Source organism: Lepisosteus platostomus, chromosome 19 (assembly GCF_059453375.1).
Source record: "Lepisosteus platostomus isolate fLepPlt1 chromosome 19, fLepPlt1.hap1, whole genome shotgun sequence".
Classification (NCBI taxonomy): Eukaryota; Metazoa; Chordata; class Actinopteri; order Semionotiformes; family Lepisosteidae; genus Lepisosteus; species Lepisosteus platostomus.
In genome coordinates, this window is record NC_142629.1 from 13,308,891 (window position 1) to 13,333,106 (window position 24,216).

Below are 24,216 nucleotides of genomic sequence, written 5' to 3' on the forward strand. Positions count from 1 at the left end.
ACTCCAGGAGCTTTGTCCCAGGATTCCAGGAGGATTGTCCCTAAACTAAGCAGGTGTGAATCTGGCCAGCACCTGGATGGGAGAGCTAAGGTTGCTGTTGGAAGTGGTGTTAGTGAGACCAGTAGGGGGCGCTCACCCCACAGTCTGTGTGGGTCCTAATGCCCCAGTATAGTGATGCAAACACTACACTGTAGAAAAAAGGCACCGTCCTTCAGATGAGACGTAAAACGGAGGGATGTTACCCCAGTGTCCTGACCCAATTTCCCAATGGCCTTTACCAATCATGGCCTCTTAATATTGTCCATCTATGAATTGGCTTCATCACTCTGCTCTCCTCCCCACTGAGAGCTTGTGTGTGGGGAGCGTACTGGTGCACTATGGCTGCTGTCGCATCATCCAGATCAGGCTGCACACTGGTAGTGGTGGAGGAGAGTCCCCATTACCTGTAAAGCGCTTTGAGTGGAGTGTCCAGAATTGCGCTGAACAGTATAAAGAATTATTCATCATTATTATTATTATTATTATTATTATTATTATTATTATTATTATTATTATTATTATGAGCAATCCGGCAGGCCTGGAAATGCAAGGCCAGACACAGATTTAGTCAGCACCAGGAAGACCTGGTGTGTGTTTACCAGCTGCTGTTTCCGAATGAGGGCAGACACCGGCGATTGACAGAACCTCCTTCTCACTCACTGAAGCAGGAACGTGATAAACACACAACCCCCCTCCTAGCGTTCCTCCAACCGGCTCTCCCCACCCACCCGCCTCATCTCCTGAGATGATCTTACACCTCCCAGTCCCTCACTGGGTCGCTTAGTCCAGAGATTCTCTTCTTTTCTGTTAGTTGCTATTGCATTGCAATCTTTCTATAGTAACGGGACTAACCTAATAAACTAAATGGGTCAACAGAAATGCTGCAGTTGTTCTATGGAGGATGGGGAAATATGTATAGAAATTGATAGGACATCCATACTGTAGGTTATTTTTTTAAGGGATAAAAGGCTAGACAAAGTGAAGACCCTTTGGCCTTTTTGTCTTTGAGGGTTTGGTGTCGATTCAGTGTAGTCTTGTTTATGAATTGTGCGTGGAGTATTCACATCTTACAACACCTGCCCTGCTAACACTTTTTCAAACAAGACCGATTCACCTGACGAAAGATTAGACCAATCCACCTCTAGTGAGCGTGATCACAAGACACGCTCAGTGGTGCAAAAGCGCCCTCTGTCGTCCATTTTAAAAAAGTGCAGACTTCGCAGAGAAGGATAACGGCACGACTGTTCAGAGATGGAAACAAGAAATTAAAATCCTCTAGGGCAAAAAGTCCTCTTCTTGTCTTTCTATATCATATATATATAGAGTCTCTAATTTAACTTTCCTGTTAATGAGCAATATTAAACATTTTTGGTCCATAATCTAGGAACAAAATACCAAATCTCAAGATTGTTATAAATCAGTTGTTGTTGTTAAGAAGAAGAAGAAGATATTTTATTGTTAAAGCACCTTTCCAAACCAAAGAACACTGTACATACTGATAAAGCAAAATACAAAAAAAGTGAAAGAAAAAAAATAAACATATTAAACAAGGAACAAGTGAAAGGTTTTTTCCACAGCTGAAATGTTGTGTTTCCTTTCTTCACTTTTCAGCATGGAGTAAACCTTTTACTTGTTCCTTTGCAGCCTAGGCAGATACCTACTTGAACTACATATTAAACAAGAACATACGATTCATACAGATAGAATGTAGGGCAATCAGACTTGAAGAGGATGAAAACTCTTCCTTGAAGAGCCTAAGGAAGGGTGATCATGCCATACAATGAAGCAGCAACAGAAAAGGCACAGTCACCAAAAGTTTGAGTTTAGTCCTACGTAAAGTGAGCCTCAGCTGAACGGAGCCTGCAAGCTGGAGTGTGAACACGGAGGAGTTCGGAGAGGAATGGTGGGGCCAGATTGTTCAGCGCCTTGAAAGTCAGTCACTAGACTTCATATTGAATTTGTAACTTTATGGACAACCAGTGTCGAGACGTGGAGTTGAGTTGGAAGAGGTGACAACGAGGAATCGTCACATTACTATTATGCTAGATTATGCACTCTAGGACTGTGGGAAAAAGTGGACGTTCAACAGCACGTATTATGATCTCATGTGAGATGGTCAACAGACCATTAAGGAAAGTCAAGCTGCTGCTGTAAGTGATTTGTGGAACAGTTGGTGGGGCTCTTTCCTTCCCTGGAACCAGAAGTTCCAGAGAAATGTCCCTGTGACATGTTTAACAAGTCCTATTCTGATGAAATGTTAAACAGAGTCCTGACTGTTTGGTCCCAGGACACTGCACATATGGCTAGGGGGTATTAACTCGGGTATGCTGGGTACAATGCCCTTCTTGACTAGTACAATGTGATTTACTGTGTAATGAGCTACTGGGGTAGCACGGCACCCATGTGTCACTCAAAAGGATGCTGAACTTCAGTAGGGGAAAAACAAATATGAGCAATTATGATTACCTAATACCAGTGTACCCCCCAGAAATCTGCCTCTCACAGTACGCGGCTGCCTAGGACAAGGGGGTTACACTTGACTGAGCAGTACGGCCAATGAAATAAGGCAGCCAGCGAACGGGCACAATGAATGAAATGCATTTTCAAAAACGCTTAGTGGAGAAAAGAACATGGCAAAGCTTCACTGACCTGCAGACGTCACGGGGTTGTCTGTCTCCCCTACCAGAACAGAACAGGCAGAGTGACTCCATTCCTCTATCCCATCATGCCACGGTGCCTGCGGGGTGACCAGTCTGCCGCACGGCCTGGAGGGCTGGTTCTGTCTGGAGCGGTGCCCGTGGTTGTGAGAGAGACAGAAAGGGAGAGCAATTGTGTGTTGGGACATATCACGGGCTATTCACACAGAGCAGGCTGGAGGGAGGAAAACTGGCACAGATGTAACGATAAAGTAGGACTAAAGCAGAACCAACATCTCCTGCCTCTTTCTGAATCACACCCCTATAATGTATGTCCACACAATTTTAAGTTGCTGTTTGTGTTTTTCATCCATTTTCTAACTGCTTCTAATTCAGGGTCACGCAGGAGAAGGAACATATCCCAGCAAGCAATGGGTGCAAGGCAAGCTACATCCCGGACAGGACTTCAGTCCATCACAGAACACACACAGACGCAGACGCACTCACACCAACAGCCGATTAACCTACCAGGATGTCTGTGCACTGTGAAAGGAAACTGGAGGAAACTGGTTATTTAAATATCAGCAATGAATATATCATTCATTCCAGCATTATAATACATAACTCCCTTTTGACAGGCACAAACCTGTTTATAAATGTACACAAAGTTCACTACTATTAGAGCTCAGGTACTCGAAACACAAACTCTGAATACAAACAAATGGCGGTCTTGTATTTGTGATTCTCTCTCACCCAGGCCTTGCTCACAAGAGAAGTTCACCCGACAACCGGAGACCCACACAAACACGAGGAGAACATACAAACTCCACAAAGATAGCAGCCCACATCCCAGCCTGAACCCAGGACCTCAGAGCAGCAAGGTAGCAATGCTAACCACTGTACTGCTTGTTTGGCTTATAATTAGTTCATTCTGATTGTCAATTAGCACTACTGAAGCAGAAATCAACATGCTACTGTACATCAATCCAATACCTAAAATAATTTCCTTTTTTTTTCCTTTTAACTTCCTTTTTTAACTTTTCTTACTTCTTTCCTTTCTTTCCCCTCTTTCCAACATCACTCACAGCCTCTTAGAAGAGTGAGGTGAGTTAGAGAGCGTTTGCTAACTAATTGCGTGTTATATTGTTTTTGTAAAAAAAAAAAAGACACATTTTTTCCACCTCATCTGGCCTTTCGTTTGCGTGTCGTAAAAGGTTGAGTTTGCCAGCCCAGGATCTGTTCCGGCGTTCCGACAGGGAACCCGAGCAGATCCTTCTCCTGAACATGACACCCTGACCTTTTCCTGCAGTGCTGAGGGCTAGTGGGTTAACATTAAACGTCCCTGCCAGGACCCGTCCTTTTCCAATTTGGAAGAACGCCTCCGAGCTGGGCCCTGCCTGTTCGGGGTCAACCGGCTGTCAGATCGAATCGGCAGCCGTTTGCTGTACAGAGACGCCCTGAGGGGGAACGTCAGCTCTTCCACTGCACCAAGAGGCTCTTCCCTCCTGCTCTCTCCCTGTTGCCCCCCTCTTTTCCAAGCCTCACTGACAAAGGTCGTGCTTTACCCAGAGCACCCAAGAGGGGGCAGAACTCTGACAGCCGCTCAGCTCTCCAACACTAGTTGACGTGCATTTTTTATAATAATAATAATAATGGCTTACACTTTATAGCGCTTTTCTGGACACTCCACTTAAAGCTCTTTATAGGTAACGGGGAACCCCTCCACCACCACCAATGTGCAGCCCCACCTGGATGATTCGACGGCAGCCATAGTGCGCCAGAACGCTCCCCACACACCAGCTCTCAGTGGGGAGGAGAACAGAGTGATGAAGCCAGTTCAGAGAGGGGGATTATTAGGAGGCCATGATTGGTAAGGGCCAATGGGTAATTTGGCCAGGACGCCGGGGTTACACCCCTACTCTTTTCGGGAAACGCCCTGGGATTTTTAATGACCACAGAGAGTCAGGACCTCGGTTTTACGTCTCATCCGAAGGACGGCGCCTGTTTACAGTATAGTGTCCCCATCACTATACTGGGGCATTAGGACCCAGATGGACCACAGGGTGAGCGCCCCCTGCTGGTCTCAGTCACATCTCTTTCCCCAGGAGGTCTCCCATTCAGGTACTGACCAGGCTCACACCTGCTGAGCTTCAGTCAGCTGCCAGCTGTGAGCTGCAAGGTGATAAGACTACAGGCGAATGATTGCAATCATCTGCATTTAAGACATTCATCTGGGCACCTGTATTTATGCACTGCAGAATATTTGACAGGTCCTACACATGATCTTTGTTTTGTGGGCAAAACAAAACTGAAGGAGATGTGGAGTAGATGAAAGAAGATGTCCAGTGTTGTATTTGCATCCCTCGCAGTTGTACAGTGTTTTCATCCCCAAGCACTTTGCGTGAAAGAGGACCCTCTTCACCCCGCACTGAAGGGCTGGGTGACCCACAGCAGCCATTCTGCACCAGCAGCCCCACTACATAGCACTGGAGGAGCACCTGATTAGGATCATAATAAAGAGGAACATCACGGTGACCATATCATGCAATCCTTGAGTGGAATTTAACCAGCTCACCAGGATAGAATCTCTACTATAAGGAAAAGTAGGAAGCTGTGGTGTTCTGAGCCCTGCTACTTTCTTTCTAAGATCTTGACTGCATTCGAATTTTGCCATTGCACGCCTCTGTTGAGAAGCAAGATATACTACGAGTCTGATTGTCAACCAAGCAGAAAACTCCACAGCAGAAGCTAATAAGCTTGAATTTCTTATGTGTACTGTCGCTCTTCTTTCTGGGGAAAGATACTTTATTTTTAAGTTTCAAGAGTCCGTCTGCATGATGAGCAGTGATGAGGTTGTGCTGGTATTTCAGGCAGCCGGGACTGCTATTAAATTTACATGCAACTTTTGACCAAAGGTTACTACTTCATTCGCGATACATTGTATAACCAGGACAGTCGTCTCTGGCTACAAACCACTGCAGTATAATAACTGATACAAAACTAAGTGGCAAACAAACCTGTAGAATAAATAGTCTTAGAAGTATTTACATCTGAGATACAGTCAGCTAATTTTCCAAAAGCATGTTGTATTTCTAGCCTCCATCCCGGAGTCGAACCTCATGCAGGAACTACAACAGAGACAGAAAGCTGCATTGTGATTTCGCCACGTTGTTAAATTAAAAACTGTAGCTTCCCGGGCACTCACTTGATCGTTTTCATCGCCTGCCACCTCTCCTGGCCCTAACCCCACTGATGTTTCCGTTGCATTGTAAATCCTGTTTATCTTTTTCCTTAACGGAGTTATTGCCCGGCATGCAGCGAAACAGAGCAACCGCATCCAAATGAGAGCGGATTGTCTTTTCCGGTCCTGGCTCTGCACCCTTACTGAAAAACAATAGCAGCACTCTGTGGCTGTGGCAAATATTGTTCCCAGTTTGCATCAGCATCTTAAGCAACCCGAAAACCCGCACAGGGAGGAGACCTGGAGGAAAGAAAAAGTACATCTCATTCTGTCGCCAAGCCATGCGCCTGCCGTTCCTCAGAGTGGTCTTGAGAGTATGACACTTCCCAGATTCACACTGAAGAACAAAACAGATTTCTGCTCTAGGGATCCAGATTTTGCCCTCAATTTCAGGTTCAGTTCTATTTGGATAAGGTCAGCACTTTAGTTCTGGACCAAGAAAGAGTGTGGAAATGAGGTACCTTTTCAAGAACATGGGCACTGCTTTTCAATCACAAAACACTAGGAAACACCTAAGATCACCAGACAGGCTGTATCTGAGAGACAGGACTTACCAGTGGAAGACTTTAATGATGCTTGCTCGTGCACTGACATCAGCGAACAGCAATCTGTGCTGGGCCCATCTTTCACGAATCGAAGGGAACGTTGTTGGCTGGTGTTGCAGCTCTGGATCAGGGCAGAGTCTTGTAAAAGACCTTAAAGCTGATGAATCTAGGAATCAGATTCTTATTCCCTTGTTCTATTCCCATTCTGAGCAGGAGACAGTGACTCTTTCCCCGGCCAGAGTGTCTCCTGCATTTATTGCCCAGATGCATTATAGAATCCCTCCTCCCACATGAATGCCAAGCCCCAGAAGAAGATTAATACATATCTGGCAACTGGAGGCTGGTAACTTCTGCGAAGCTGTATCGACAGAACCAGGGAACTGAGCGATCAAAAAGCCACATTCTTTCGACCTCTCCCCTTCATCAACACAACCTAATAGACAAGGCGAGTCCTAGCAGTCCATTAACGCGCATGCAGCGCCCAGCAACTTATTGATCTGGGACTTTTTAGCCTCTTGAAGGATCCCAGGGAATCAGCACAGAGTAATTTGGTTTCATTTTCGCTAGCGCCTTGGCCACCCGTCTGAGATCTGTGTCTGAAACAGAAGGGGAGTGATCGTGATTAGGACGTTTTCTTCGGTGCTCTGCATTGCGACAAAGTTGGCTTTCTTCTCCCGTGTCTGTTATTCACAGTAAAACATAGAAGAGGCATTCTAGCCCCAGAGCAAAGATGAGGTGTTGATTTGAGTGAGCTAATGAGGGTAAGGGGTAGATTTAGAGATGAGAACTACAGAGTAATAATGTTGCACATCGTCACAGTAGTATCAGGAATTGTGATATTACCACTTCTTCATGTTTCCCACAGGAAACCTGCCTGTTTCTCAGCATTAACCAGAAACAAGTGGATTGTACACTGCGGTTCCGTCACAATTGGGAAAATCAGTCCACAAGTTAGCGAGACAACGTGGAACAGAACAAGAATTTTAAGTTTTCAGGAGGTGTTCCACGCTGTTTGCAACATAGTTCTTGTGTCATAGAGTGGAGGGAAAAAAAGGCAGATGAGACTTAAAAAAAAACTGCAAGATAACTGGTAATGGGTTTCAGAGCAAAACCCTATAGGATTTCAACAGGTCTGCGGTGCAAATCTGTCTGACTTATCTCTGTCCCCAGTCTTGGGCCCATGTTGGATTAATGGAGGAACTCATACTGATTTATGGGCTAAAGTCCCTAATAGAGTTTTATAGGATGTTTATGAATCTTGTCAAATCTCCTTCTGGCCCCACAGACAGCAAAGATCAATACGCCCTGTTCCTCCACTGAAAAACCACGGCCGTTCCCTGGCCTTCACTGGACATGGGAATTGATTTTCAAATGACTGGCTCCAGGCATCTCCTTTTCTGGGAACACTGTCCTTTTGCTCATGGCCAGGTTACTTATCCGATATTGAACGGGAGAAAAATGCCAGGAACAAAGCAGAAAAATCCTCACGTGACTGCGATCCCGCCTTTCCACCTGCGATCTGAGCAAAACAGATTAAGGCTCTGTAGACAGAGCCTCGTCATTTGGTGATTTTCTTTGTGCAATTTTACATTTATTAAATAATAAGAAGTACAGAGTACATGCATACTGTCCATTCAAACATAACACCAAACTCAAGATACTCAACATCCTGTTGTTTACACTGTTATTGTCATTGTATTTCTGTCTACTGTCTTGTCTGCTGTTCTATTTATACACTGCACCTGAGAGACTAATGAGAAACACTTTTCACTATACTATGCACCCGGGTAAGTATAATGACAAATAAAGTTGAATTGAATTGAAGATAAATAAACTACCGTATTTGGTGTTTGCAAACTCCTGTGTGTAAGATGTGAAGAAATCCGGAACCACAGTGCTGCAGTGAAGATGGGGAAAACATATTTAAAAGGGTGAGCAGGAGCCATTGCTGTATACAAAGAGCCTCTGTGGGAGTCATAATGCCCCAGTATAGCGGTGGGGACACTATACTGTAAAAAAAAGAAGGCAGCATCCTTCAGATGAGATGTTAAACTGTGGTCATTAGAAAAAAGGCCCTGTACTTCAGATGAGATGTAAAACCAAGGTCCTGACTCTCTGTGGTCATTAAAAATCTCAGGGCATTTCTTGGAAAGAGTAGAAATGTTAACCCACCATCCTGGCACCTGTAGCCTTTGCCAACCATGGCCTCCTAATAATCCTCCATCTCTGATCTGGATTCATCACTCTGCTCTCCTCCCCACTGAGAGCTGGTGTGTGGGGAGTGTACTGGAGTGTACTGGTGCACCATGGGTGCTGTCATTAGCATTAGCATTAGCAGGTCTTTCTGCTTGTCGAGACAGACCTGAGTCACTTCAGGAGCAGCTTGACGAAGACCAAAAATGAGAAATGCGACAAACTCCCCCACTGAGGTCATCTGGACAGTGTGAAGGAAGAGAAGCAGAAATGACATGTCGGCTGGCGTGTGGGAATTCATCTCAGGGGTTTCACCAGGACATCCTGCTCGCATGTGCTTTCTGAGACGCAAATTATATTTGACATTTTAATTACCAGGCAGATGAAATTTAAATCCCCTGCTTCTCTAATGCAACGTCTCCATCTCTGGTCAAAGTCCCAAGTGACAAATGGAAAACATTTCCCTCCCCAGCTAGGAGCATGTTAAACCAATAGTCTATTTAGGCTCCCCCACTTTAAGTTCAGTGAAACCTGCTGGATCTATTGAACTGGAATCGTATTGTTACAAATAGAGGAGATAAAAATAGAAAATATGGAGTGGGATAATCAATAATTAAAATAAATAATCATAACACCCAAAAAGATATGCTAAGAATATCCTCAAGAGATTGGCATAGTTACAGACACCTGAGTTCTGTGTTCTCTGGCACTTTGGAGAAAGAGTAATAAACGAGAGGCAAACTAAGACATGCAAATATTTATTAACAATGACAATAATTAGACAATACACAAAGTTACACACATACAACATAAAACATAACGCTTCTTAGAAACAAGGCATCTCAGAGGACAACGTCCTGACCAACCAGAAAAATCCAGAGAGCAAACCCAGTGCTCAGAAAACTTATATAATGCCTAAACAGGCTCACAAGAGAGCTAAACCCCTATCCTACATAAAACAGAATTAAACCCATAATTAAATGTCCTTTCCTTTAAATCCAGATGATCCAAAGAGGATGTGACCTTATTTCCCTCGTCTACAAATGTGCATCCCCTAACGAGGGGAGGACGTTTTTAACCTGGGGATTCCTTATGGAGGAAATCAGAGTTTTCTACAAAAATTAAAATAACAGAACGGCGAGCACTTTTAAATAAGATTCAAACACCTAACTAGAATCTGGCCTTTGTGGTTGATTCAAACAAGGCCTGTGTTTTTCCTGCTTCTGCTCACCTAACTTTTATCTTTTGGTCCTGGGCTGGTAATGACTTGTAATGACTTACAAAGAGTTTAATTAACCAAGGTAAACCAGACAGTCCAATTTGATCAATATCACTCAGACCCCCTGAAACCCGTCTTCGATCTGTTGTTTCTACTCCGTGCTTCGAAGCCAGAGAAGTGTAAATTTACTGTAATGTCCATTGTAACGTCCGTAACAGTAGCATTTCAGGTAGTATTTCTGTGAGCGTTACATATTTCCTCTTAATCTGAACATTGAAGGCATTCGCTGGACATAATGTTTCAAAGAGGATTCCCGCACACAGAACACTGTGGATCATATCATGAGAACACCTCACCCTTTGAGGCAGGCTGACAACTTCAAATGTGGCCTGTGACCTCATTTATAACCTCTACATACACGGTGAGGTTACTGTGTGTTTTTTTTTTCAGTGTCACTTTCCTTTTGCATGCTAACTAATTTCTACGCCTTTAAGAAACACAGAAATTGCCTGGCTAGTGCAGTAGCAAGGGTGGAGAAATTCGGGTATATGCAGTTCTGCAGCTGGTGGGTGATTAGTCATCCTTTGTTATGTATAACACCCTTGATTGCAAATTTCCACAGAGCGTTTCACAAAAATGTCTGGAAGACTTTTTATGCGCAAGTATATCTGCCCATTGGGCGGTAAAATAGAAACTAAGGGAGAAAACATTTTTTTCAATGCAGAAATGGGAGGGTTATCGTTTTTATTTCAAATTGCATGTAGCCGCATTGAGTTTGAAATCCAGCGATGGAGCCTGCTGTCTATTTAGTATTAAATTTTAAAAATAAGTGTTAAAAACCTCTTTTTTTAGTCCCCTTAAAAACAATGCAATTCGCAAGGAGAATCCTGGTATACAGAGACATGCGGAGAAAAAACGAAGAGAAATACAAGTGGGCTTAATTTGCTGATGTAATCTATTGCTCGCAAAGATGAAATACCTAAAAATGACTCAAATCGCACAGAAAGGCTTGCTCGTACTGGTTTTTCAACGCAGACGTGTGCGCTGAACATCAGCCTGGGGCTGACACTAACTCTGCAACTTCAGAATCGTACATGTAAATAAATCGTTCTAGTATATTATTAACTATTTCGTTCCTGTTTGATATGCCTTAACGTGTTCAGTTTTATTTTTTTTAAACGCGGCTGTATGAGATATTCATGCCTGCGCCGGGAAGCCGCCCTGCTCGATGTTCATCTGTACGTTCGCGTCTGTGCTACACACGTGGGGCAGATGCTGTAAGGTCGCATTCTTTCTCACGGCTCTGCCCCGGGCTCTGACGTACCCGCGCCCAGCCCGAACTACAGCGCGACCGCTAGTCCCGAGCGCGTGGCTGGCTGCAGCCGGTTCCATCCGGCCCGAGATTAAGATTTCACTTCCGGCGGGGAGGGGCTGCGCGGAGAGGAAGTTCTGAGGCCTGACTGGAGAGGAGACCTGCAGAGTTACTAGGAGGCTGGAGAAAACAACCTGAAAAATAGGAACTTGTCTATTTTATCGTAGTGTACTGTGTTTGGGGTTTTTTCCCCCCCTCCTCCCAAAGACGACATCTCAGGGGGCGCGGCGGGTTTTATGGAAGGAAAGGGCTTTGCTCGCTGGTTTTATGCCACTGTTTTCATCCGGTTTTCCCCAAAAAGAGTCCCGTAAAGACTCTCTCTCCCCCTCCACCCCCCACCCACCCCCACCATAGCGGACCCTGGGCTGCAGGATTTATCAACAGCAGCCGTATCGAGGGCAGCGCATCAAGTATTACGGTTTGTGTGGCCACACCGGCAGCCTGTGCTTTTTTCAGGGGCGAGCAGTCGTGCGGGTTCTGCTGTCAGTAGACGGGGAGGTATGAACGTGAAGAGAAACAGCCAACACCTCAAATTGAAGCAATAGTCCGAACAGCCCGGAGGCGCAACGCTGGCTCCAGGAATGGTGAGTGGCTCTTGATGCAACTCGGGTATCGCCATTCCTGAAATGCAACCCCCTTCTTCCTTCGCAGAACTCGGGTGACACCTGTTTTCCCCCTTTCCGCGGGGACCCTCTCTTGCTGGAGGCATCTGTGAGCAGAAATGCTGGCCTCGACACCTGGGGGGCTGTAGTGCGTGAAACCGCATTTCCATCCCGGGTCGGGGGGCGCTTGGGGGGCTTGAACGCGGGGACCGTGCCCGGCTACGCGTTAAAGTTAAACGCCGATCGCTTTGTCGGCTCAAAAATGTAACTGGCGTTACAGCAGCCGTGTATTTGGGCATCTAATACAGTCATGGTGGTGTCTAAATACGAATTCGGTGTGTTGAAGTCCCCTACGCACTGCCTTCCCGAATTAATAATAATTGCTTACACTTATATAGCGCTTTTCTGGACACCCCACTCAAAGCGCTTTAATGGGGACTCCCCTCCACCACCAGTGTGCAGCCCCACCTGGAAGCTGGACTTGCCTGGTTTTAGTTCGTGACCTCATGGTCTTAAATCCCCGTACGTGTGCGTTTTGGAAGACCTCTGTGCAGAGCAGGAAATGAGATCGCTTTGGCACTCAAGCCTCCCAGCTAGCTAGTTAAACGATAAATATTTGAATCCCCGATCCTTTGCGTGTTCTGGCTTATTCCTGAATTCCACTGTTGTAAACACAACAGTTTTTTTTTTACGCATCAGTGACGGGTTTTTTTTTTGATGACGCAATGAATTTACCGGTACGGTAGAAAATGTCAGGTATGTTTTCCACGATCAGATCGTGCCTGCTGACTTCCTACGTGGATGTGGAAGTGTTGCTCCGTTTCCCCCTCCTTTCTTCCAGCTCTTTCACTTCCACGCTCCTGTACAAAATATTGGAGATGTTGGATTTTCACAGGCCCAACATTGCCGCGAGAATCAGGATGTCTGCTGATTCATATAGAGAATATGTCTTTTCGTGTCGTCCACCATGACTAGACCTGAAATAGGCACTGTCCTCTTAACATGTAAAACATCTTCATAGTGAAAAGTGAAGATTCTCCAGGGTATTATTATTGTGCTGTCAGATCTATCTGTGACATAGCTGGACACCATCTTCTATAGTAGTTCAGGTGTAGGCCGCAAAGGAACAAGTAATAGGTTTATTCCATGCTGAAAAGAGAAGAAAAGAAGCACAAAGTTTAGACTGTGGAGCCTTCTCCAGATCTTCACCATCTTCTGTTATTACCCTCTGTATGGCTGTATCACTGTGATCTTAGGCGTTTGGAACCTGTAGGAAAGGTCATAAATGAGGCCTTGTCTTGTAAGTTTGGTAGATATTCATCCATTCATCTGAAGATCTATTCCAACCCTTCCTTGAAAGAAATCAGGATATCAGTTGTAATATCACGCTACTAGAACATGGCGCAGTTTTAATCTAGCAGTCCATGATTTACTTTGTATACTTCTAACTACACATCCTAACATTCTGTTTGCCTTTTTATTGCATTGTCTAAGGCAGAAAAGTGTCAACGTTTCAGTCTTTTTCTAAGGCACCCTTCTTTGAGCTCAGCATTAGCTCATTTTCAGTTTCCATTTTTGCTACCTGCTTGTAACACTCTGCTCTGGTCTGTTAAATGTCATCTGCCAACTGTTGGCCTCAGTCTGTAGGTTTTCTAGAGAACTGAGATGATGGGTTTGTATTTTCTACCTAGAAGTGGCCCTAGAAGCTTGTCTAGTGGGGATCTTTAGTGTTCAAGTTACTGTATAGAATTTCGGCAGTAAGTGTGTTAATTGCCAAGACAGTTGTAAATAGCAGTAGTTGATTAGTGGATACCCAAATAGAAACGACAGCGCTGGTGAGTGTTTCTGCTGTGAGTCAGTGTCTCTCTGGGAGTGGAGGTGAGCAGTGATATGAAGTCCTGAGGTGGTTGAACTGCTGTAGTTGGCCTTCCTCTAGTTCAGCCTGCAGATGCAGCCTTGTGGCTGCCGTACTTGTGATTTCAGTGACCCCAGTTTCTCTTGGATATCGGGATGCTTCCTGTTTTTAAATCGCAGTCTTTCCTGTTGCATGGCATAGATATTTACAGAGATGGGTCCCCCCTTCCTACCTTAAATCTTGTGACTTTTGCATACCTTTACTTGAGGCATTTATGCCTGCAATTCCATTGTACATGGAAGATTTCCTTGTTCCTACACAGTTTTGTGTACTCATGTACAATCTGAGGTTCATAAGCATTCATGCGATTCATCAGAAATAACATGGTAATATTACTACAGTAATGTAATATTACTGTATTGTAACTAGGGAGTAATCTTGTGTCGTAGATGGGCATACTTGTCGATATTACTTCTGTTGGGCATTCATCCTAGCTGGTGGTTAGGATCTACTAGTTAATGTACTGTATGCTATAGGGAAACAGTGCTTGTGTATACCTATACATACATACGTTGTTTTTTTGTTGATACATGAATTGTAATTTTATTTCACTTACACAGTGCCAGTTCTAACAGTCAACATTAAACAACTATAATCCTCCAGGAGGCTAAAGGGCTCAAGTAATTGATCTGTGGGAATGAGATCTTGGGGAATGTCTCACCGTGTCTGTCTTGGGTCACTAAATGATCAATCAGTCCAACTGTGATCTCGGTAACAGCTTTTTTTTTGATTGTATTGTTTGGAAATTTACCACAAAAGAAAACAAAAATTGTAATTTTAAAATGTTTTCGCAAAATCTTCCCATAGTCAAGTGTTGTTAGAGCCTTCAATGCCCTGTGAATGATTGAGATTACTGAGGACTTTATTAACAGCGTTTTTTTACATGTTTCAGAGAATATTCATGTATATAACTGGCAGAAAGAAAAATGAGGAAATGCCTGTTCCCTTTGGAAGGCATTCATGTCCAAATTTAACGCAAGTTAAATTTGTTACCGCCTGCGTGATCGGCCTTCTGCTTGTTGCCATTTGGTTGAGATGACCCTTATTAGCACGATCTGATGTCATCACCTCCAAAGAAACAAGGAACTGACTTATAGGTTTTCAGATGTCATACTTAGCCATGTGTGTCAGATTTCTGGGCAAGCCTCCAGTTCATTTATTTGGCTTTATGTAATCCGGCTTCATCTGTGATTACTTTTATTGTAAACTGGTTATTGGAATATGCAGAGCCTTTTACGATGCTTGTGGCAGTGCATTTCAGCTTCCCTTCCACATTGCTTATGAAATCAGCCCTTTGTGACGCCTGTAAAAAAAAAAGTTTTGCTAGGTTTTGTTCTTGGGAAAAGTAGCCTTAGTTTCACTTTCTTGCTAAGAAAGGACGAGGGAGTATTGCCCTGTCAAATGTTTGGCAGCTGGACACATGGTGCTGTTTCAGCTTCTCATTTTGCACAAAGAAATACCTGCAGACGTGCACAGCGGGTCTGTTCGTGTTAAATTGACTAGAATTGCCATCCATTTCGGGCAGCACGGTGGTACAGTGCTTAACATTGCTGCTTTTGCAGTGCTGGGGTTCAGTTCTGGATCTGGGTTGCTATCCTTGTAGGGTTTGTGTGTGTTTGAGTTTCCTCTGGGTGGTCCCATAATCCCAAGACATACTGGTAGATGAACTGTCTTCTGGGAAAATGAGCCCTGCCGCTAGTGTGTACAGTAAGTGGTTGTCTGTGTGTGTCCTGTGGTGGGCCCCGGGTGTATTCTGCCTTGCTCCCATTGCTTGCTGGTACAGGCTCTGGCTCCCCAGCGACTCTGAATTGGATAAAAGAGGTTAGAAAAATGGATAGATGGAACTACCCCGTCCCACCAGGGACCTTGATATTTCTGTTGGTCTTGCTGGTACAAGTAAGAAACAACAACAAAAAAAATAATCCATGCTGATTTGAGAAAGTGAGAACATTTTATTTTGAGTGGTGGGGGAAAAAGAAGGACATAGCAGATGCGTTTATGCAGGAATGCTCTGTTGAGTGTTTCAAGGTGTTTTTTTCCCCATCGGGGAATGTAAAGGTATGTAGAGGTACAAAATAACTGTTCTGAGACTTTTTCAAAGGCAAGTCTTCTGCGTTTTTCTTGAAGGTTGTTGGTCGCTGTTAGTTTTACCAGCTGTATTCAGTGACTTCTCTGATGACATGGAGTCCATAGTGCAGGCGCTCGGAGTGAACGATTTGAAAAGCAATAATATAATCGCCAGTGCTCATTACAGCCAGACAGGTTTAGACCCTCATATGCCCAAGCACTGGACTGATGAAACATGCCTGGGTCCAGTATTCTGGTTGAGCAAAACTGCCTGTAATGAGTTGCATTAAAATGGCATCGTCCTAAATGATTCAGTTCATCTAGTGCACAGTCCATTTTCTTTACATACCGAAATATCTCACCTCTCTTAAAACCTAGGAAAACGTATTGAACAAACTTCAAGAATTGATTGAAGGTGTTCGATCGAGCTGACCAGTCAAATTTGAGAAGGTGCCCTCATCACATCTGGCAGTCTTTACAGTAGAATAACATTTGAATTACCAGCTGACTAGAACTGACGTGGATGCACTAGCAGCTCATCAGCTGTTAAGGGAAGGCCACAGCAGGCGTTTGATAAGGTGCAATAGGAAATATTAAATGTTTGCTTCCCTTTTTACGTACATTGCTGGGGGCGGGGAATTGAAATGTGCAGATTCTGATTAGCTCAACAGAGGTGATTTTTAACAGATGCATCCTGAATGCACAGTGTAATAATATTTAATCTAGTCTTTGCAAGAATTCCTGGCAAGAAGTATAGTCATGTGCCTAGGGTAGATTTGTGTTCTTGTTTTTAGCTTTTAAGTTCTGTTGACTTCTGTTAAAGCATGCTTCCCCAACTCCTCTCCCTTACATATGACAAAGCTTTTATTTTCTTACAGTGTTGTTGCCTAGTAGGTAGTGTGATGAACAAATCAGCACAGCAGTGGTGCAAACATCTATTAACCAATTCTGGGAAAATGACAGTGAAGCACACAATAAAGTACTACTTCCTGTAACTTGGTTTTAGTCTCATGCATGCATTTATAATTGAGTCAACGCACTAGGCAGATGGTACAGTGGAAGACTCATTTCTTAATGGCTGCTTAAGGGGTGAGAGATCTCCCACCCTATAAAAGTAGCTGTACTAGATATGTTAAACCATTTCACATAGGGAACACTTTAATAACAGCATAGGGACCTTCTGTGGAAATTTGTGGGCCTTCATTAGCTTGTGTGTTTGCATACAGTATATGCATGGCAGTCCATAGGCACTAAGTGTATGTATAATCTTTTATCATTCTTGTGTTGTTCTCCATACAACATGTCACAGTGGACACTGTATGTATGGTTAATACATTTGTTTGCTATTTAAATCGTCAAAGCCAAAGACCAACTGTTTTGCAGAAGAGGAAGTTTAAACATTAGCAAGAGCTCAAAGTGTTTGAAACCAGCAAAGATGGAGGGCAGATACTCACGAGCCATCTTGACCAACATGTACTGTAGCACTTGTGTTAATCTCGCATATATTTACTGGAAGCCAGGCCCGGCAGTTCAGCATCGGGAGTCACAATGGCCTCTGTGCTGTGTGCTGCGCTGTGGCCTGCGGGACCTGAAAGCCTCCCTCTCTCTCTCTTACTCTAGGCGTCGGAGGTGGCCTCACTGCGCGCTCTGGAGAGCCTCATGACCGAGTTCTTTCATTCCTGCACCACCAATGAGCGCAAGAGGGAGATCGGTGAGTAGGAGCCGGTGCTGGAGACCGGACCTGTATCTCATCATGCACGTGTTCAGCCTTAGCTCTTATAAACACCTTAATCTCTGCTCGAGAGCATCAGGCACAGACCTGCTTTGACCATATGCTCTTTGATATATGAATAGATTGGCACACTTGACTTATTTTTCTCTCTCTGAGGAAAGTTAGGTTCATCTCCTGCTTTGTTTTTTTTAACCCGAGATTTCCTTTTGAAAATATTCCAAAAATCTAAAGGCGTGCATGAACTGGCCACCTTTGATCCCTTGCGCCCAGGTCAGTAATTGCAGGACCTGGGCTGACCAAACGTACATGCGAGCACCTAGCTGTCCTGGGGAAATCTCTTCAGATCATGTTACCAGTGAAAACGCATAAGTAACAAGCTAACAAGTGGCTCTTAAACTCACAGGCAAGAAAAAAAAAAACAAAGTTGATGAGTTCTACATCTGTATATTAATAGGAACTTTTGCTGCTTATAATAACGAAACAGCCATTCAGTATTGGCTGTAGAAATAACAGAAGTTGTCTTTTAAGAATTGTGCAGATTCTAGCGTGTCGATTATATAAGCGCAGGTTCAGTGGGTTTAGAAGATGTACACTTTTAATCACTTTTGGAATTGACTTTTAGACATGACAGTTTGAGATATTTGTGGTAGTTCTAAGAAATAGGTTCAACTTGCACTAGTGGACATGGAAGGCCAGCATTACAGCAGAATAAAAAGGTTTTGCGTTATAACAGCCGGAATGGAGGTTCTTTGAATGGAGATTGTTTGGTGAAACTTTTATACAAAAGAAGTTTGCCCGGGGCTCTTCTGCAGAAATATTGACAGTTTATTATTTTTAAGATCTATTTTAGAGTACAAAGTGCGTTTTCACTTGACTGTTTGCTCTTGTGGATTCAGTTGATGACATTCTGACATTGTTACTTTTTTGTTAAATCTGTCTGGTGAATACATCCTGGTTCTGTTCCTCTTTAAGGCCACTGGCTGCCACAACACATTGACAACTGTTGGATGTTCTGTATTTGGAGCATTCACTTACAAAGATCTACCTCCTTTAAAATACATTTTGTCCTAACTAGGTCAATTTTACAAACCTATTCATTGTCTGATGTTGTTTGATACTTTTTTTACCATTATATTTTAATTATGGTTATGATTGTGGCACTTTACATAACTGACAAGAGTGCCTGTTGAAACATTTTATCCAAAACGGGTGAAAATTCCTAAACTGCAGGACTGAAATTTGAGGGATGCTTGTGGTAAAACTCTCAGCAGCTGCAGTGTTCAGTAAAAACCACCTCTGGCCTTGTTCTGCAATTAGCTGAGATTTAGTGTTTTTATCTGGAAAATGGAAATGGACAAAGAAGAGTTTCGATGAACAGCACATGACAAAAAAGAAATCCTTAACACTGTTAAACAATTGTGCAGATTACTACACATCATTGCAGCTGTTGAAAGTACATATTCTCGTTTTGTAGTCAGTATACAGTACCATTTACAAAGATGGTGAAACTATGTAGTAATGGAAAGTAAAATTCTGTGGTAACTCATTTTATTAAACATTTCATCATCATAAACACTGTTATTGACGCTTCTAAACCCTGAAGACTCATCAAGAGTACATTAGATTCTATCTGGTGGTTAACACAAACATTTAAATAGGTTTGTGTCCGATTTAAGTGATACCTTACAATGTCCAACATTTTTAAGGAGACATTTGGACGGGATACTGAAAAAGATTAAAAACAGTACGTGGCAAGTAATAAGCCACACATGTCTGAGTTCAAGGACTACATAAAACCTGTTCTTAATATTTGTATAAAAATATTTATGAAGCCGTACCAACAGCATCGCAAGTAATGAAGTGTTTCCTATTATGTGTGTTTCTATGTAAGTGTTCTCTCCCCTTCATTTTATTTTCCACTTCACTATTATAATGTTTACAATAACAAAAATGTAATTTACTGAAATTTCACCTGGTTTATTGTCACAAGTGTGACTGCACTAGGCTGCCTGAAATCTCATGTGGTGTCTGAGGGCTGACCTAATAGGTGTGAATAGGTCTCAGTCATCTACTACAGTTGCTCAAAATGTCAGATCTATTGCATTTGCACTTCCTAAGTACCAGAAGTGACGATCTGGGGACATAATGTGTCCTGTAGTTGCAGCATTGAGTAATGAGTAGAGAATACTCATGGAACAGCAAATACATTTGTTCTACCAGACCCATGATCCTACCAATGTCAAGTGAATGTTTGATTGGGTGTTTTTTTTTTTTCCCTCTGCAGAGGAGCTGTTGAATAACTTCGCTCAGCAGATAGGAGCATGGCGGTACTGCCTCTATTTCCTCTCCAACACTCGCAATGAGTATGTCATGATGTACAGCCTGACTGTGTTCGAGGTGAGTTTTCCTGTAGCTGAACTGCTGGACGTGTCTTTAAATGCAAGGGGTTCTGGAGTTTGATGAAGTGCTGGTTCAGGGGTGGTTCTTCTATGGCAGCATTGAGCTTGCATGACCGCTGGTCTGAAAAGGGAAGAGCAGCATTCCTTCAGTATAGTGCACTGTACTACTCCCCAAGTTGGTGGTCTTGTTTGAGAAGGTTCTGCAGCAGCTGATGAGGGTCTGTGATCTGCTAGTTAGAGAGAATGCCTTAAACATTATAGTGATTCTTTACAGTTAGGCTCCTTAAAATACTCCAAGTATATATTGCCATCTCCACGCTAAACCTTTAGGTGGATCATAAAGTATGTTTTATGACATAAAGACGTGGCTTACGTCATGAAACACATTTCTTTTTTTCTATTTCTGTTTTGGGTTAGAGCTTGTACATTTCCTCACTGCAAATCCTTGTATTGAATTTGTGCAGCAGTGCTGTCCCTAGACTCCCCATCGCAGTAACTGAGGGCTCCACTTTCTTCTGGGACAGCTGCTCTTTCCGCTGACACTTTTATCCATAACACAGGCTTGAAGGAGAGCCCAGGCCTTTTCCAGGAAGCATCACAAGGCTTATCACATGTAGGCTGATTAAAAAAAGAAAATCCTGTTTCTGTAGTATATTTGTGTTGTGCTGCTAATTAAATGGCAGGGCTTGTTTCTTTTCATGACCTCTTGACCCTCAACGAAGAATCAGAGCACCAGAACCATGACAAACAAACCAAACCTCATTAAAAATAATTGAATGCAATCTCTAGAGTAGGAAGGAACAGGCTCTATGACCTGATTCTCAATTGTATCTACTTAGAATTCATAGAATATAATGTCCTTCGAGCAGGAGGTTGGCGGAGATAGGACTATGCTTTTATATAGAAGAGATTGTATTGCATTCAGTTTTCAGAGCGTGGAGCCGCAACATGCAGATTGAGACACTCCACTTTGCCATGACTACAGGTTTCCTCAGCAGAGTGTTTGCAGCAGAGAGCACTGGTACACTGGAGAGCTCTGACGGGTGTGTCTCCAAGGAGCTCAGATACTGATATAGCCCTGCCGTCTTAAAGGGAGGCTGGCTACTGTTTAATCAGGGAACAGATTAGAACTTCAAGAGTTCATTGGAATGAGCAGAAACAATAGAAGCTCAATTGATTACACGTTACAAGTTAGAAGTGACTCAATGCTTAAAAGTCCTGTGTTATAGATTTCCTGTTTAGGCATGGTTTTCTGTTTAGCTCGAATCTTCCTCAGCTCCCAGAATTGCGTAAATACAAATCATTTTCACATACATAGATTTTCCAAGCGATATAGGAATCTTTAAAGGAGTTCAGCAGAATTGGTTTGCTGTATTTTATTCTTTTTATAAGAGAAGAGCCGACTGGATGTTTAATCTTTCATATCTTGTCAGTGGTTGGCACCAATATAGAAACACTGCAAAATCAAATGAGAATCTTTCTCTTTTTCAAGTTTCAGATAAGTCTTTTATAATAATTAATAATAAACTTTATTTTATATAGTGCCTTTAAAGGTGGCTTCTCAAAGCACTTTACATGTTGTTGTTGTCAAGCAATAATTTTAAAAAATACACAAGATAAGCAGGATGAAAATACACAGTTAGAGGAGACAATAGATGGTGGTACTGAATAAAGTAGGTGCAGAGGGGTGAAGAATGGAACCAGTTAAGTAAAGGCTCTTCTAAAGAAAGTTTTTGAGTCTGGATTTGAAGGAGTTTAGAGAAGGTGACTCTCTGATATCCTTGGGCATGGAGCTTTGGGGCATAACAGAAGGCCCTGCCACCCATAGAGTGTAGACGGGCTTGGGGGACAGACAGGAGACCAGAATTAGAAAAGTGAAGGCTGAGAGGTGGGGAGTAGGGCGATAACAGCTCAGGCAGGTACTGAGGTGCCAAGCCATGCAGAGTCTTATAGGTGAGCATGAGGATTTTGAAGTCAACACGAAACTTGACAGGAAGCCAGTGCAGGAACTCCAGGATAGGAGTGATGTGATCACTTGCACTAGACCTGGTCAGGATTCTGGCTGCTGAATACTGGAGTTTGTTCAGTGTGGATTTAGAAACCCCAGCGAGCTGAGCGTTACAGTAGTCAATTCGGGAGAAGACAAATGTGTTGATCAGCTTTTCAGTCACAGTTAGTGATAACATAGGGGGTAGTCTAGCAATGTCACTGTTAAGATGAAGGAAATTTTGAGTCATCTGAATTTTTTGTCAGAGATTCAATTGGATAGAATAGAGACAGGCACATCAGTGTCAGGTTTGGTATGGATGTATATACTTTTGTAGTTAGTATAAAATGAAAATGCTAGTTAACTGTAACCATCCAGAATGGCTTCTAATTAAGAACTTATATTAAGCTTATTTCTAAGATTATAATTAATTTTGGAAGCCCATGCAGTAATATCTAGCTTGGGGAGATGTGCTGTGGCTGTTCTCGACAGTCACCCCCTCTGTGTCCACCTGCACCCCTATGGCTGACTGTGCAATGTCCCCGCAGAACCTTATCAACAGGATGTGGCTGGGCGTGCCCTCTCAGGACAAAATGGAGATCCGGAGCTGCCTGCCCAAGCTGCTGCTGTCAGAGCACAAAGCCCTACCCTACTTCATCCGCAACAAGTTGTGCAAGGTCATCGTGGACATCGGCAGGCAGGACTGGCCCATGTTCTATCACGACTTCTTCACAAACACCCTGCAGGTAAGCCCCTCCTTGGGACGTAGGGCTTTGTGTTACAAGGACCGACCTCCAAGAACATTGTCCGTTTTGCGTCGCGGTGCGATCGGGTAGGAATCGCAGATGTGGAATGTGGAAGGCAGGTTGTAATCCAGCATCACGTAGTTCTGTCTGTGTGTTTGGCATTCATGAAACAAAAATGGCCTAAACCTGAAATGGGCGAAGCCTGTCCGCAGGCGTTTTGGGGCGCTTGCCGTGTTATTAAGTTTGTCGTTTAGAAGCTGTTAAAATGTAAGAAAACGGGGGATCTGGCTTCTTAACTAATAATTAGTTTCAGTGAAGATCAGAGGAGGAATTAAAACTGAAGGACGTGATCGAGAAAGCAAAGGAGAGAGAGACTTTAGGCAGTAAAAACTAGACGGTGGCGAAGGGTTTCACCTGTTTTTTTCTCAAAGCTGTCTGATCCGAGTGTCTCATCTAGCTGCTTCCTGCGAGATTCCAGGGTAACATTTTCAGCCCCGTGGCTTGGTATTGTGATCAACACCACCAACAACTCCATATGAAGAAGCGCTTCTTTTTCTCAGTTCCTATTGCATATCATCTTAACGTCCGTCTTTATCTTCTGGTCTTGTTTTCTCAGGGACTTTCCTTCGCATGAAACTTTTTTAAGTATCGATTAAACCCCTTCACTTTAGCTTGGTCTAAAATAGTGATGTTGTCAGACTTTCGTTCCTAATTCTAAACTACCTAGCATAACCCATCTTGAGCTTAATTTGACCAATTTACAAATGTTTTCGGCTGTTGATGATTTAGGAAACTGCTGGTTCTTGGCTTTCCAGGGCTGGGCCCTGTTGGTCAAAGATTTGCCAATCTCCCTGAAGCGCTTCTGTTGTAGCTGCTTCTGAGCTCAGCATCTGTTATACCTCAGCATATACTCCAAACAACGTTTCTAACACCTGGAATGTATTATTTATTAAACTGCCTGGAAGGGTCTACAAAACATGGTATTTTCAGTCCTTCCAGATTTAATATGTAAACAATTCAACACTTGACACTAACCTTTGCGTTTCACTTAAAAGGGAAATGTTTGATCATACTGAACATTTTCTTGGCAAAAATACCTACTCTCAGTTCTTTGCTTTATCAAGTCGGAGGAGAATTTACGGAGCAGATTCGTGTGAAATCCCTCTTGCGCACTGACGAGGGCTTCGGTGTGGTTTACGTGCCTGAAAGCTTCAGTGTCACTCTAGGTTCAGTGTTAAAAATAAAGCTTTAGAGCTGCATGACAGCTTTTTGTTCTGTAATACCACAGTTTGAGACGCGTGACTGCATCTGAGGAAAGAGCTGCAGAGCTCAAGGTTATGTTCCTAGTGGATAGCTAGACAGTAGTGAATACCATGGTAAATAGTTCATGTACTTTTAAAAACAATCTCCCGTAATGTGGTAAAATTGGTCTTGTTCTGTAGTTATACTGTGGGTAACCTGCAAGACGAAAATGGGTTCAGTTAAGATTTAAAGTAATAGTTAAATGCACTGTGGCTTTGCTG

General features: G+C 43.3%; 1 protein-coding gene across 1 annotated transcript in view; it reads left to right on the forward strand.

The window, feature by feature from the left end:
* The first annotated feature begins 11,272 nt into the window (after window positions 1–11,272).
* Window positions 11,273–24,216, forward strand: part of xpo6 (exportin 6) — a 34,928-nt gene continuing 21,984 nt past the window's right edge. Inside the window, exons 1-4 of the mRNA XM_088612286.1 lie at window positions 11,273–11,829; window positions 17,450–17,540; window positions 19,846–19,958; window positions 22,496–22,693. Of these exons, the coding sequence (XP_088468412.1) occupies window positions 11,827–11,829; window positions 17,450–17,540; window positions 19,846–19,958; window positions 22,496–22,693 (405 nt within the window). The 5' untranslated portion in view covers window positions 11,273–11,826. The remainder of the gene's footprint in view (window positions 11,830–17,449; window positions 17,541–19,845; window positions 19,959–22,495; window positions 22,694–24,216) is intronic.